General features: G+C 38.1%; 1 protein-coding gene across 1 annotated transcript in view; it reads right to left on the bottom strand.

Moving 5' to 3' along the window:
- The window catches only part of CTR9 (CTR9 homolog, Paf1/RNA polymerase II complex component), a 30,470-nt gene extending 15,958 nt beyond the window's left edge, over positions 1-14,512 (bottom strand). The window contains exons 1-14 of the mRNA XM_058159945.1: positions 14,334-14,512; positions 12,311-12,409; positions 11,337-11,576; positions 9,612-9,729; positions 8,784-8,873; positions 7,152-7,300; positions 6,085-6,192; positions 4,883-4,990; positions 4,542-4,778; positions 4,032-4,121; positions 3,816-3,944; positions 3,478-3,661; positions 1,423-1,511; positions 355-540 (exon numbers count right to left, since the gene is read on the bottom strand). Coding sequence (XP_058015928.1) covers positions 355-540; positions 1,423-1,511; positions 3,478-3,661; positions 3,816-3,944; positions 4,032-4,121; positions 4,542-4,778; positions 4,883-4,990; positions 6,085-6,192; positions 7,152-7,300; positions 8,784-8,873; positions 9,612-9,729; positions 11,337-11,576; positions 12,311-12,409; positions 14,334-14,378 — 1,872 coding nt within the window. The 5' untranslated portion in view covers positions 14,379-14,512. The remainder of the gene's footprint in view (positions 1-354; positions 541-1,422; positions 1,512-3,477; positions 3,662-3,815; positions 3,945-4,031; positions 4,122-4,541; positions 4,779-4,882; positions 4,991-6,084; positions 6,193-7,151; positions 7,301-8,783; positions 8,874-9,611; positions 9,730-11,336; positions 11,577-12,310; positions 12,410-14,333) is intronic.
- Positions 14,513-16,776: the final 2,264 nt, after the last annotated feature.

Genomic DNA, 16,776 nt, shown 5'->3' with positions numbered 1-16,776 from the left:
TGTAAAATCCTTGGCAAAGAGAGAGAAGAACTGTCTATCCTCTCATTTCTTTTAAGATTTCCATTTTAGACCAATTTCATAAAAGTCTTACTCTCTGTTGTTGTCCAAGTGTATCATAAATTTGTAGTAAATAAAGAGAAAGGGGCTGATTAATGAGATCAACTTGTAATTTTATATTATGTAAAACAATTTCCATTTCTGCATGAAACTTCCTCTCCTACTTAGGAAGACCGGGGGATGGAAAGACCATTCTTCCATTAGTTTGTGGATATGAAAATAAGGATTAGACAAAAAGCAGTTGCTCATCCATTGAAGCAGCTGCAAAACAGACAGTGTAAAGATGCAAATATTTACCTTCTCTCTGTCTCTGGTGGGTTGGTGCAGAGTCTGCAACCACACATTGCCCAAAGCCAACATAGAGTAAGTGTCATTCTGTGTTGATGGCTGTTTCAATATTCTTTCAAATTTCTTCTGTCCTGGACCCCATTCTTGCTTGGCCAGGTGAAGATTGCCAATCAGGGACCAAGCATCAGGATGGTCCTAAAATAATATTCCAATACACTAAAACTCAGCTTAATTATAATAAAAAATACTTATTGTTCAAAAAGATCCACCTCTCCCCAGCTCTATCCCATAAAAGCTTTAAGAACTTTAGCAAACTTTGCTAAAATTCAAACTTTGGAAAAATTTAAGAGGAGAAAATTCCACAATTTATTTATTTATTATTTCAATAATATAATATTTTTATATTAAATTTTATATTAAATATTTTTATAATATTTTTATTTATTTATTATTTCAATTTCTATACCGCCCTTCTCCTGAAGGACTCAGAGCGGTTTACAGCCAGCTAAGAACAATAAACAATTAAAAACAAATTTAAAAGATTAATTTAAATAGGCTGAAAATTCTAAAAACTACTAAAAACCCCCATTAAAAAACTATTAGGGCAGTCCTGCACGATGAAATAAAAGAGTCTTCAACTCACGCCGGAAGGCCCGGAGGTCAGGGAGTTGGCGTATCCCTGGGGGTAGCTCGTTCCAGAGGGCTGGAGCCCCCACAGAGAAGGCCCTCCCCCGTTTCCTCCCAATAAGACATCCCCTGATAATAAGCCCAATTGGGCTTTTGAGCGCATGGCAATAAGGCCAAATGCTTATTTCAGGGTTCAAAAAAATATAAGACAGGGTCTTATTTTCGGGGAAACACGGTAGATTCTGTCCGTGAGACATTCCAACTACTCATACAAAAATACACTATGAAAATGTCAAAGCTAGCAATGAAATAATGTGTATTTATTAGGTTATATGACTTTGTTTAAAAAAAATAGTTAACCATGGTCTGTTAACTGGCCCCAGAAAATCTTTAGAAATTCATGGCCTAGCTGTAAAATCGCTTTCTAAAGGATAGCAAATTCTTACTGACCTGATTGATTTGAAGTGCTTCTTTAAACCAGTCAGAAGCTTCATAAAAGTTTCCTTTATCTCTAGCCATAGCTCCTAAACGCAGGTAGCCTAAAGAAAGATTTTAATGATCAGACTCATTTCCAGAACACAGCATCCCGTTTAATAAGCACTTTGAATGATGCATATTTGCTCTTCAAGACTTTTGCGATATTACTACTGCTAGAAGTTTGAGCTGTACAATTGGATATTATCAATATATTGATGATACATGATATTAGCTACAGGTACCGGAACAGACTTGTAAGTGGATCACAAGCTTCCTAACAAACAGGAAGCAGCAGGTGAAGCTAAGCAAGATCACATCAAATACCTGTACAATTAGCACAGGGGCCCCCCAAGGCTGTGTGCTCTCCCCACTTCTCTCTGTATACCAATGACTGCATCTCCAATGATCCATCTGTTAAGCTACTGAAGTTCGCAGATGACACAACAGTAATTGGTCTCATTCAAGACAATGACAAATCCGCATATAGACGAGAGGTCGAACGACTAGCCTTATGGTGCAACCAAAACAATCTGAAACTGAACACACTCAAAACCGTAGAAATGGTGGTAGACTTTAGGAGAAACCCTTCCATACTTCCACCTCTCACAATACTAGACAACACAGTATCAACAGTAGAAACCTTCAAATTTCTAGGTTCTATCATATCGCAAGATCTAAAATGGACAGCTAACATCAAAAACATCATTAAAAAAGGACAGCAAAGAATGTTCTTTCTGCGCCAACTCAGTAAGCTCAAACTGCCCAAGGAGCTGCTGATTCAGTTCTACAGAGGAATTATTGAGTCTGTCATTTGCACCTCTATAACTGTCTGGTTCGGTTCTGCAACCCAACAAGAAAAACACAGACTTCAGAGGATAATTAGAACTGCAGAAAAAATAATTGCTACCAACCTGCCTTCCATTGAGGACCTGTATACTGCACGAATCAAGAAGAGGGCCGTGAAAATATTTACAGACCCCTCGCATCCTGGACATAAACTGTTTCAACTCCTACCCTCAAAACGACGCTATAGAGCACTGCACACCAGAACAACTAGACACAAGAACAGTTTTTCTCCGAAGGCCATCACTCTGCTAAACAAATAATTCCATCAACACTGTCAAACTATTTACTGAATCTGCACTACTATTAATCTTCTCATAGTTCCCATCACCAATCTCTTTCCATTTATGACTGTATGACTATAACTTATTGCTGGCAATCCTTATGATTTATATTGATATATTGACCATCAATTGTGTTGTAAATGTTGTACCTTGATGAACGTATCTTTTCTTTTATGTACACTGAGAGCATATGCACCAAGACAAATTCCTTGTGTGTCCAATCACACTTGGCCAATAAAAATTCTATTCTATTCTATTCTATTCTACACCACTGAGTAAGCTTATTTAATGGTTTCATGTAGCTGATAAATAGGAATAATGAAACCATAAAGACCCTGTAAGCAGAGATATTGGGCTTGATACTTTACCCCTTATCAACACTAACTCAAACTGACTATGGAGAAGAACAACAACCATCTATCCTTAGCTCCTGAAGCCATTACAGAAGGGTACCATGACTGCTGGTATTGAACCTCATACAGATCATTCAAAGCCATCATAGCTGCACCGTATCCATTCCAGCTTCACCAGAGGTCATTCATAAGTGCACTCATTGTCATCTCACCATGATGTCCAGAATCAAAGCCAGACTGAAAATGCTTATTCCAAGAAACCTCTTGCACCATATCCCAACCATGTTCTCCACAAGTGTTCTTGAAGGAGACACTGGACAGGAATTATCCAACAGTGGCTTTGTAACATACCCCCATTTCCTTCAAGGCAGTGAAATTCTATCCCTACCCAATGATGGATAGGGATATGAATCAAAGAGAAATTATGATATACATTATTTCTAATAGCAACTCAATGCACAGATCTGTGAGGTATCATAGTTTACAACAGTTTGAAAATGTACACTTGTGGCTATTTTCAGTTTAAAGATTGCAACAAGGTTTCTTACAATCAACATAATTTGGATGTTCCCTTAGGATGTTTTTGTACAGTTTCTCTGCTTCGTGAAATTCACACATTGCTTCATATAATCTGGCTAAGTTGTATGATGTTGTCACGGAAATTGCATTGTAGTAATGTTCATCATGCTCCGCTTCTGCTTTAGCTCTATCCAGGGATGCCAAAAAATATTTCTAAATGCAAGTATAAAAAGGGAAAAAGTGTATTTATACATGTGTGCACATATATTATACATACACATATATGCATACGTGTTTACCCGCACAGCTAACTTATAAATATATTGCATACAAACAGTAACAGTGGTTGGGAAGTTGAGATTCATACCTTTGCTTCTCCTAAGTTTCCAAGTCTGAAGTGGAGAGCACCCACATTATTTAAAATTTCTGGGGGAACATCAGCTTGTACTTTTTCCTGAAGTATTCGTGTTGCTGTGCCATAGGCTGAAAGAGCACCCTATACATTTAGAGACAGTAGAAGGATTTAGTGTAACGTGTAATTGTTCAGCATGAAACAAGTCTACTTTACCCACCTTTTATATACCTGTATATCTGTCTGCTCAAGGATTTGTGCTAACTCAATCCAAGCTTCCACATCATCTGGATACTGTTCTGTCACCTTCTTTAAATGACCCTATTAAAAAAAAACAGCTTGTTACTTTGTATAATTGATTTAGAATTTCCCTGAAAAGTGCCACACAGTAAATAGTTTTCTGAGGCTGTTGTAACTTTGAATGGTTGTTAAATGAATAGACTGTAACTAAAATTGTGTCTAAAATTTGGCATTCTATAAATAATTGCTTTTACCAGTAGTGTAGCATTTGTTGTTTCTAAGACAAATGTTCCCTTTTTAAAAACAAGTTCCAAATACCTCTAAATTTAACCATGATAGGAAAATCCCTCCTAATATATACCAGGTCTATAGGCAATACTAATTAAATATCAATTGTACATGGATTTCTCAAAAATAACTGTCACTGGGTTTGAGATTTCACCTTAAATTAAAAGAGTGATGAATTATAATTTTGCTCTAATCTCTTGAGGCTTACTATACCTTTGCAATATCTCGTTTGTCCTGATCTTCTGAAGCAGCGTAGAGAGATCCAAGAATTTTCATGGTCTCATAATTGTTAGGATAAGCTTTCAAAACTTTTTCAAAGCATTGTGATGCATTTTCTTTGTCTCCTCGGTAAATGTACATTTGACCCAGTCCAAAAAATGGCAGTACAAAAGATGAAGAGGCAAATTGTGTGGCTTGGTAATAATATTGGAAAGCTTGATCATAATCTTCCTAATGAAAGGAAGAACATAAGGAAGAAAGGCATTAAAACTTGGAAAACTCTTAGGAAAATAAGATTGCAAAACAGAAAGAGAGGTATGAAAGGCATAATATACCTGAACGTGAAAAGACCTGGCCAGCTGGTAGCAACTCTCTGCCTGCATTGCTTCTACTTCTGTATTGTGAAAAGCGTGAAGTGCCAAATGTTGGACCTTACCATAATCCTGTATAAATAAAATAGGATTATCATAATAATATTGTTATAGTATTGTATAGTACAATATAGTATATTCTAGGGCAGGTGTGTCCAACCCACAGCCCAAGGGCCACATGTGGCCCAGGACAGCTACTAATACCACTCTACAAGATATAATAAATAAAATATATTATATTATATATATATATAATATATAAAAAATAAAAGCAGTTTGTTATTTATATACATTAATTATATATTTTATATGTGGTCTAAGACAATTCCTTTTCACTCAATGTGGCACACAGGCAAGCCAAAAGTTTGGACATCCATGCTCTGAGGCAGACTTAAATTCAAGTTCTTAGAAACCTTAGATTGACCATTTCTTACAAGTGCAATAATTCATAATTTCCTGAAGATATTGCTGCCAATACAATCCTTAACCCTTAAAGTGTGACCATCCTAACAGTTGAGTTTACACATGTCCCAACTTGAAGTCTGGGTTGGTGTAATGTACAAATTCAGCCAATGTTTGAAAGAGGATTCAGGTGTATCTCTTTCTCCCTCCCACACATGCACACACAAACATTAATGAACTTCCTGAAGCCAGTTTGCAAATTTCTTATCACTGTGGAATATATAATTATAGCTTATATATTCCAGATGAATACCACAGACAGAGACCCTGAAAGCTCTGTCATTGATTTTCCTGGTAATAAAAGAGCCTTGAAAAAACTACCCAGTTGGAAGACAAAGTGGTACATGGAGAAGATGCTGCTGACAAAAAATATGAAGATCAATGCTCCGGTCTGGTTGACCTGTCTACATTAAACAGGGAATTTAGACTACTTGCAGAGGGGAAATGTCCAGAGTTCATGAATGTCATTAAACACAAAAATAATTGCATCTTCACAGCCTGACACTGATTTACTAAAGAAACTTATTTTTACAACCATCATCATTTGCATTAGCATGTCCTCACTTCCACAAGATATAAAAAGCAAAATGCAACTCCATTTCACAATTGGAATGATAAAAAATAAGAATGATTCCAGGCAATTCTGAATTAGTCTGACATAATGAAACAGCAGCATAACTCAAAACACACCCTTGTTGTCTTACCTTTTTAAAGAAGAAGTGATTTGCCAAGTGATTTAATACCATAGGGTTACTAGGATCAATTGTGTAAGCTCTAGAGAGTAACTGGACACCATTTTTGATGGAATCCGCCTGAAAGGAATATTGATAGTTTTTATTCATATTGAAATGCATGTTAACTTCTTAGTTATTGTCTTTAAAAGTTCAAGGGCTATGTTTTTTAAAATTGATTTCACAATCCTGGTCACAACCTTGACTGTCCATGTGGGTGGGTGCCATTCCCAGCAGAAAAAAAAGCTTGTTTCATAAATGTGCCATGAAGATGGATGAGGTTAGACTGATAATAGTGTATCAATTAGAAGAATAACAGCTTTTTTTAAAAAATAAGAAAACTACCATATGAGAAATTCACCTTCAGAGTCAAGAATAGCAGTACATTATTCAAATGGAAAGTTTTCTCTTTTCATGGCTGTGATAGTGGGCAGAGGAGTGTGTAAGTCCAAGATTAAGTGCAGTGGAAATCATCTTCATCGCATTAAACCATGTTGGCTTTTGTAATGGCTTTTGCTGGGATTGTTTTAAAAATAAATTAGCATGGACGTGAGAGCCATTTCTTGCTTGAGCTGTGCTTATAGTAGTAAATGTTAGCAAGCCTAATCTGATTATTTTATAACCATCAAAACTTTACGTTAATGGACTCAGCTTTGGACAGATTTTGTTTGGGGCTTTATTTCAGGCCTAAGTAACAAAATCTGTGTGACTACATTCCTTCCTCTGTGTTCCTGTGATACAGATAGGACAGAAAAGCCAATCTAAGATAATCTGCCACAATATCAAAGCCTGGAGATGTTTAAGTAAGCAACCTTATAAAACCAATAGCCTTTGATGGTTCCATTACTTCTATATTAAATGACTTATTCAGCAACTGTTTCTTCAAAATTAAAGAAGCTATACATTTATTAAAAAAAAGAAATAATCAGATTTTTATTTCAAATTGTAAAATGTCCATGGCTGCCCTCCTGCCACCCAAAAAACTGATTGTAGCAACACAGGGTCTTGTGATACTACCATCTGAGGTTAAACTCACTCACCTCTTTGTTATTTAGTTCCAGAACAGCCAATCCAACTAAAGCCCCCACACATTTGGAATTGAGTTCCAGGGCCCTGCTGAATGCCAGGCGAGCTTTCTCTAGCTTGTTGAGCTTTACAAAGCAATGGCCCATGCCCAGCCGAACCTCAGCTAGGAGACAAAAACAGTAAACACTTCCAACTCTTATTTATTTGAATTATATTTCTTTCAGGAACCATGGTGGCCTACATAGCATCCCCACCTCCATTTTTTCTCTATAACAACTTTGTGAGGTTGGTTGGGATCACAGAACAAAAGGCCCAAAGTTACTCATTGGGCTTTCTTGGGTTGGGGGGAGGGTTTGAAACTGAGTCTTTCCAAAATCAGCCCAACAACTTGGTCACTACATTACGTTGGCATCATCATTTATATTCCCTTCTTAACATAAAGATTCTCTTATTACTTATGAATTAATGACTCCGAAGCACTTTGCACATCACAGTATTTATTTTATTTTATTAATCAAACTTATATACCGCACCATCTCCCGTAGGACTCAGGGCGGTTCACAGGCATATTAAAACAGTATAATAAATAAACATTAAAACCCAGTTAAAACTAAATATTATCATGGCCTGGTCACTAAAACAGTAAAAACCTATAAAAACCCCATTAAAATATGCTAAAACCTTTTATCTTAGGCTAGTCCTGCACGCTGAAACAATAGAGTCTTCAGTTAGGCTTATTTCCTCAATCGTTCCTATGTTCATTTGCATAAATGGCATTTTTGCATGTGAGGTTCTGTCAGGTGAACTCCAGAGAATACAAAATTCTTAAATTAGATGAGCTACTCCAAAATCCTCATCTGAACTATAAAAATTAGGTGGTGCAGCACTTCTGGTTCAGTTTCCAACCTATGGTTCAAAAACATGATAGGCATAAACCCATGTCTATAACACCCACAATTTTTTCCTCTGGATAACGAATGAATTTAGGAAAGGGCATAGATGCTTTAAGGTGTTGCAGACATTTATAACCCCATACATTCAAAGGCATCTTTGGTAAATAAAATTTTAAACACTGCATAGCCCTAACAAAAATCCACAAAGTTCTTTAACTTCACCTCTGTAATTTTCATGAGTGTTGGCTAAAATTTGAACCACAGAGCAGCTCCTGGTTCTGGTAATAATCTCTGTTATTCACCAAAAGCTGTTATTTAGGAAGGCTGCAGATTCAGAAATATTTTCTAAAAAAGATAAAAATTCCATAGGTGGCCAATGTCTAGTGGTTGCTGGGTAGGGAGCAGAGAAACACAGATTCTATTCCTTTCTTAGTCAAGGACACCAGTTGAATGACCTTGGGCCAGTCACTGTTTCAACCCAAAACCACTGTTACATAAAATACTGACTTTTCATTAAGAGCAGCAGTTGGAAACATGCAAATGCAAGTAGATAAATAGGCACCACTTTAGTGCGAAAGTAACAGCATTCCGTGCACCTTGGTGTACAGTCATGAGAGCCTTATGACCACCTTTGGACAATACTGGATCCCTTGGTTAGGAAATGGAGATGAGCACCATCCCCTAGAGTCAGACACTACTGAGCAGGGGAAACCTTTACCTTTACCTTTTTACTGTGCATGCTTTGTTTCTTACCTGGGCAGCCAGGATTAGTTCGCAGGGCCTTTTTATAATAGGCAAGGGCACCTCGGTAATCTTTCTTGTTGAACGAAATGCATGCTTTGCCTATTTCAAAGGAGCAATAAAAGATAATAAATACCTCTAAAGTTTATGATAGACATCAGAAGTTCACAATTTACTAGCAGCAAATACCTTAAAATAATATTACAGTTATTGCCTGAAAAGGTGATATAAAAAAACTAGTCACAAGTATGTCCCCATTTCTCTCTAATCCAATTGTCAACATCCTGCTTTTATTGGTTGTGCAGCAGACGCATTTTAAAATAGCTAACACTCTATTTTAATTAACAGCACAAGGCCCGATAAAAGCCATAATTGGTTGCTGAACTCTTCTCTACCTTTGTCATCTTAAACAAGTCTATGAGCCTCACAGTTTCTTTCAACAGAAGACTGAATCAGGTTTTGCAGCAGGTCATGATCACATTCTGCATGTGGTGCTGCCAGGCTCTAAGTACTGAAGAGGGAAGCAGTTGCTTCTTCTTTTTTTATTATAGGAAAAGCCATCCATTTCAGCTAACAACCTAAGCTAAGTAAGTCATTAAATGTTGTGATACCGGGCCCCTTTTTATTTTCTACTTTAAATTCAAAGTCCAAAATGAGCAATAAACTATCATTTCTAGCAAAAAAAAAAGTAAGACGACTTATGTTGGACTTCAGCAGGAGATAACCAAGGTGAAACAGATTTCCCTTGTATATCCCACAGATCACAATCTCTTAAGACTGTTGGGCTTAACACTGTTAAACTACATTTATTTCCATGAAGACAAAATACGACTGACTCACCAAGAAGGGCTGGAATATTATTGGGAGACTGATTGAGTACAAAATGAAACTGTGCATCTGCTTGATCCATCTTATCCCCCTCCAGAAGGCAGAAACAGGCTCTTCCCAATAAGTGATTCTAGAAAAGCAGGAAATTATCTTTAATTTTTATTTCTAGGAAAAATTACTACAAACCATTCTAAGTGATAGTTTCAAAGTCACACATTGCTCCTACATTCATTATTCTGAAGTGTTGCCTAATTGCTTCAAAGGTTTCCTTGTCCTCCTCCTTTTACATCTACTTCTTTTCTATAGCAAATGATGGACAACCAGTGACCAACAGGCAGAAATCCTTTATATGGAATTTCTGGAGCCTCTTCTCCTTTTTCAGCAGCATGCCAATTGCACCAGGAAAGCGTATTTTTTCAGCTAGTATAGATTTAAAAAAAATTTAATTTAAAAAACCTTTCTGATGCTTTGTATTTTTACATTACCCATAACCTTTTTTGTTGCTGAAAAAATATTTGAGGAACTCAGAATAAATGTTATCCATCTGCTCTATTACTATATTCTCCAATATAGTGTGTGTATATATATTTCTGAATTATTTTTGTTCATTTCTTTGATTTATACCCTAGGTCTCCTTCACAAACTAATACTGGCTCTTTCCTTCAATATTTTGTTGAACACAAAATTTAATATTAATATATTGAAAGTAATTGGTTCAAAATCACCCATAGAATAGAATAGAATAGAATACAATAGAATAGAATAGAATAGAATTTTTTATTGGCCAAGTGGGATTGGACACACAAGGAATTTGTCTTGGTGCATATGCTCTCAGTGTACATAAAAGAAAAGATACGTTCATCAAGGTACAACAGACTTCCACAGCTGAAGGTACAATTGAACTCTATCTATTGACCCTGTGTAATGCACTATAGTCCAATGGAGGGACATTGAACTTTTATGGATAACAATGGCAGAAAAGATTGCCAAAACTAGGTGCCTTCCCTTCAGCAAGAAGTGCTTGTCATTAAATAGAAGATTCTTATTTTTAGCCTCCTTCTTTCATTCCCAGCATGGAAATGGCCTTCCATCTCTATCTAAATCTTCAATAATTCTATTTACTAGCAACTGATACTTGGACACTAGCTAGATATGCCTAAGGTTCTATTTGAATTCTACCTGCATGCTAAATAAATGCTCTAACACTGAGCTGCAACCCTTCCCTTTCATCACTTTATTTCACCTAGATATCTTAAATTGGATTTTCCTTTTTGTGAATTACACTGCAAACCTCTGGGCAGGAGATTTTTATACTTTTTGTTTCACATCTAAAGGCTTTGTATATCTATTTGTTTCTATCTATCTATCTATCTATCTATCTATCTATCTATCTATCTATCTATCTATCTATCTATCTATCTATCTATCTCCTGGAGAAGCAATGTCACTTAACCATAAGCTAGTCACCAGTCAAAAAACTATAAAAAGCCATGGTTATAGATTATGATTAAGGTATTTCTTTCGAGCCACAGTCTGATCCATGAAAGCTCCATTTTTGGACACAAAAATAAACCAAACAATGTGACTTAGCTTGTTATTTGAATGCAATCATATCCTGCATTAAAAGTCTTTTTTTTAAAAAAAAAATTGAACAAATTAGAAAACCTCTCATCTTCAAGGGATTATTTCAGTGTGCTAGATAACCTAAAACAGACATAATTACTTGATTGATCTTACCTGATCGTACATGATAATTTTATCAGCCATAGTGTACAACAGTGTAGCTTGTGTAATAAGCTCTTTCTTGTTATCTTTGTTCTTTTCTTTCCGAGCCTGCTGTACATAGTAGGCTGCTAAAGTATCTAAACAAGTCATCTGATCTTTTTCATGATCTCTATAATCCAGGTTTCCATCTATGCGAGCGGCCTCTAATAGTTTCACAAAGTCTTCCGTTTTCCCTTGTTTGTAATATTCCAGCTAAAAAGTAAATGAAAATGCATTTAGCAATCTGCTATTAAAAACACATTCATAAAATATGCATAGTACATAGTTAAGCAATTACGTATTAAATTATGACAAGAAATCGGAGTTCTGAGCCAGATCTGTAACATGTCATCCTTTTCATTGTTGATGGAAAATAGTGTGTGTGTGTGTGTGTGTGTGTGTGTGTGTATAAATGGTTTTAGTGTGTGAATAATCTCTCACTCTTAAAGGAGTGGGCAATCCATGGGCTGCACACAGACCTAGTTCCATTCTTGAGTACAAGAGCCTCCTCAAATTATGCCACCAATTTCAGCAGGAAAAGCACCAATTTTAGTGGCCCAATTGTACATATTTGAGATGGAGGTAAAAGAAAAGATAGTGTAAGTACACTGAGTTTATTGCTTAACATATCTAGCTTATTTCTTGAACTTCCCTTTCCACTGCAAAACAAACCACTCACCACTCTGGTGACATCATGTCACCAAATTTATTTAAAAAAAGAAGTGCAGGCCTTACTGCAAAAATGTTGTTACTAAAATAAATATAGATATTTCATTCAAATCTTCCACAAATGATTACCTTGATGAGGGAACAATAATATATACCTATATGTTTCTACATTACCTTAAGTCAAATAAAGTTATCATGAATTCAAAAATAATCATTACTTTGGAATATGCATGAGCTTACAGTATAAATAAAATAGAGCAAACTGATATGCAACTGACCGCTAGGGCAATCCATATGTGCAGTTGAGTATGTTCCTGTTTCAAAATGCTTATAACTTCATCCCCCTCCGGTAACTGATCGAAGTCAAGCTCAATGACCTAAAAATCAAATGACAATATTCATAATTCAATATTTTATTAGTTATTAGGGCACATACAATAAGGTCACAAAGCAAAAATTTTTGTAAAAGCAATTCCTACTACATATATTTCCTAAAAATACATTAAGCCCCCTCCTTGACTAAAATTATTTAAAAGGTGATTTCTGGAGTTCTACAGATCAGCATCTCATTTTGTATTCAGGAGCACACAGAAAAATAAGACTTCCATGCATTCATCCTACATACTCAGGCTTGGGACCAGGTTATCTGAGGGACTGTCTGGATCACATCTACCGGATCCATCAGAGCGGGTAGGCAGGGAATACTGTGGGTCGCATCCCTGAGGGAGATACACCTGGTGGGACCAGAAGGGCCTTCTCCATGGTGGCTCCCTCTCTCTGGAACATCATTCCCCAAGATTAGAATGCCCCCACTCTAATACTCTTCCGGAAGGCGCTGAAGACCTGGTTCTTCCAGTGGGCCTGGGGAACCCAGAGCGGGATGGAGCCCATTAAATGGCTGGTGTGATCTGCTGTCACTGGGACGGGGGTGGGTGGGAGGTGATTTTGTTATATTGTACTATATTAATTTATTTGATTCTTCTTGTTAGTTTTTATTGCTTTAAATGTGGTTTTATATTCTGTAAGCTGCCTTGAGTCACCATGGGCAAATAGGGGGCATTCAATTAGTCAATAAAAATAAATAAATAAGGATTCAGTCACAGAATCTGATTACTTTCCAATGCAAAAGAAATTTCTCCTCCTGTGGAAACCAAGTAGACATACACATTTAGGTACATCTGCACAGTAACAGTAAGTCTAAGCTAAAAGTGTGACCAAATTCAGTGGAACGCCTGGTAAGCTTGTGGTAGTTTTTCTACAATACGGAATTGGTTTGAACAATTCTGTTAACAAGGCTATTATACATAGCCTGCAAAAATCCAGATGATCAGTAAGACAATGACAAGGAAGAAACACTGAAAACCTACTTTTTGTACCATGTAACGGTCATCTAGATTTTTGCAGCTACTTCTGAGAGCCCTGTTCTTTTTGTTTGTACATCTCAGTCAAGAAGCTAACAGGTGTAAATTTGCTGAACTCTCAACAATATTGGTCAGGAACTACTGCCTTCAGAGATGAGATAAGACTTTTTTTTTTTTTTAAATATAGAGGCTGGGACAATTCCTAAACGATCTTGCATTCACTCCCCAAATACACACAACCTAGCCAGGAAAAATGACAGTAACAGCAGTGACCTCTGTGTATACAAACAAAGAAAAGTTAACACTGATAAAAGCAGACTCAAGATCCATATGGCTTAGTGCTTTATAAAAAAATATTTTTATGCATTCATTCCCAAACTTATGCCATCCCAAACTTATCAGGCTGCTAAAGGAAGCAACAAGTTAAGGGATAGCAAAACTGCAAAGTACTGCCGGCAATAGGTACGCATGTGCATGTTACTTTTGTGTTTGTTTGTTTTGCCTTGAAGTCAGTTTTCTGGTAAACTATATGGACCAATCTATGCAATTTTCCAGACAGTATTTTTTGTTAGTGGCTGAACATTGCTTTCATCCCTGGGTTGAGGGAGAGGGACTGGCTCCAAGTGATGCCTAAAAAAAGAGAACTCAAGTCTCCCAACTCCCCAGTTCAGGACTTTTAACCACGAGACCAAACAGGCTCTGTGCATCCATATGTATGTATGTATGTATGTATGTATGTATGTATGTATGTATGCATGCAAGCAACGCGTACAAAATATTAAGTGGTAGCAGATTTACTTAGCATCAACTGCCCGGCAGCTCCACGAGGACCGCTCCAAGCTCCTCCAAGGGAAGCGGGTGGGATGTCCAATTATCCTGCCTTTCCCCAAAGCACTTCAGACAAACACGGACCCACCGGGGCTCCCCGAAACCAACTCACCTCGTCGGTATCCCGGAGGGGGATCTCAATCGAGCCCCGAGACATGATGGCGAGTGACAGCGCCGCCGCTCCAGCTACGGGGGGGAAATCGCTACAGACTCCCTAAAACACCTCACGCCGCCAGCCTCCCGCCCGAGCGGCCGTCTGACCAACAGCCCCCACCGCCGTCGCCGTCCGCGCAGGCGTCGTCGAGCCTTAGCTTCGGAAGCATGCGCGGAAGGCGACGCGAAAGAGAGCGACGCGCGGCAGGGGGTGGGTGGGGGGAGGAGGGAGGGAGATGGGGAAGGAGCGATGGACAAAGTTCTTTTCCCCTCTTCGAGCTTCTCCTGCTGAGCTGGGCAGCAGTCGAGTAGCGGGGTCCTTGCGGGAAATGGCTCTTCTCCTTCTCAGCAGTAGCAAGGTTTTAGAAAACGATTCGCATATTATGCAGTATGGAGAGCTCATTTCAAATAGATGGGGGCTTATCTGTAAATATTTACACACACACACCTTCCTTGTCAAAGAGAGGGAGAGAGATGGAGCGTTTCACCTGAATATATCTATAACAGAGGTCTTCAAACTTGGCAGCTTTAAGACTTGTGGACTTCAACTCCCAGAATTCTCCAGCCAGCATAGCTGGCTGGAGAATTCTGGCAGTTGAAGTCCATAAGTCTTAAAGCGGCCAAGTTTGAAGACCTCTGATTTAAAATTAGTTGTTTAAAAAGGAAAAGTCTATATAGTCCAGACTCTACAATGCTAGACTAATACGTCCAGAAAGCTTTGTTAATCACTAAAAAAAATTTTTTTTAAATTACTAGATTTAATTTTTTTTTAATTACTAGAAATTAGACATTGCTGTCCTAGACTTAGAATTAGACGCAGTGGCTTAGTGGGTAAGACGGCGAGCTTGTCGATCAAAAGGTTGGCAGTTCAGTGGTTCTAATTTCTAGTGTCGCGTAACAGGGTGAGCTCCCATTCCTTGTCCCAGCGTCTGCCAACCTAGCAGTTAAAAAGCACGTAAAAAATGCAAGTAGAAAAATAGGGACCACCTTTGGTGGGAAGGTAACAGCGTTCCTTGGGCCTTTGGCATTTAGTCATGCAGGCCACATGACCACGGATACGTCTTCGGCTAGCGCTGGCTCTTCAGCTTTGAAATGGAGATGAGCACCGCCCCCTAGAGTCAGGAATGACTAGCACGTATGTGCGAGAGGAACCTTTACCTTTAATCTCCCAACATAGGTATTATTTTCCCTACAATACTATGTTTTGTAATTGCTGAATGAATAAATGAAAGGGACCATAAAATTATTTAAAAACAAAAGCTGTGTTTTAGAATAACTTGCTAGCACTTATGATGTTACTTAGTTGTTGTTGTTAGTTGCGAAGTCATGTCCGACCCATCACGACCCCATGGACAACGTTCCTCCAGGCCTTCCTATCCTCTACCATCCTCTTAGTTAAGGGTAATGAAATGTCTGTAAGAAAACAAGCAAGCTCAGAGAGCACTCATTTCAAACTCAGCTACAAATATTCTTTATTGGTAACTTGTAAACTTTGGATTAGCCATCTTAATGTACCTAACAATATGTTCAGGTATATATATGGTGCGCTTTCCACAGAGTTGCTTGTAAGAAAAATCTACACAATGGTTAAAAAAAACATGGAATGAATCAAACTAAACTGTTTCTATTCTTCGTAAATTCTGCATTTGTTGGAGTTAAAATAGCATGACTGTTGGTTGGGCAGTTGATCCATAAAAATTCTTCTGATCGACATGCTTCACATATTGCTTCCAAAGCTGTGTAGGATTGGTTATTGCAGTTACAAGATTAAAGCCCTCACTAATACTTGAAAAGGGTGGTAATTTCTCAAAAACTAATCCCTGATTGAAAAATCACACTTGACCAAATAAAGCAGGGGTGTCCAAACTTGGTCCCTTTAAGACTTTTGGACTTCAACTCCCAGAGTCCCTCAGCCAGCAAAGCTGGCTGAGGAACTCTGGGAGTTGAAGTCCAAAAGTCTTAAAGGGACCAAGTTTGGACACCCCTGAAATAAAGTATTCAATTCAGTTCAAATGTTGGAAAATTGGATTGCTGTCTAATTAGGCTCTGAAAAAAGCTTGTAGATAATAGGATATATGTGAGCTGCACATATATATATACAGCCGCAGCTGGGTTTCCCCCCCCCCGTTTCATCGTTTCATCGTTTCATCACTTTTCTGGCATCTGGCGTCTTTGGATGTCTTCTGGGCTCTCCAGCTCTTCTTGATTTCCCCTGACCCCCCTTTGGACGTGGCGGAGGGGCCTAGGCTCTAGGGCCTAGGGTGAAGGGCTGTGATAGATCCCTCTTGTGGCCCCCACCGGAGGTGTCCTGGCCCAGTTTGGCCTGGTTAGGCCTAGCGGGGCCTGCTTCTTCTCGGACTGGGAGTGCATTTTCATCTGCAATCATGGGCCAGCTGCATTTG

Source organism: Ahaetulla prasina, chromosome 1 (genome assembly GCF_028640845.1).
Source record: "Ahaetulla prasina isolate Xishuangbanna chromosome 1, ASM2864084v1, whole genome shotgun sequence".
Taxonomy (NCBI): Eukaryota; Metazoa; Chordata; class Lepidosauria; order Squamata; family Colubridae; genus Ahaetulla; species Ahaetulla prasina.
This window is presented reverse-complemented; position numbering and strand designations above follow the sequence as displayed.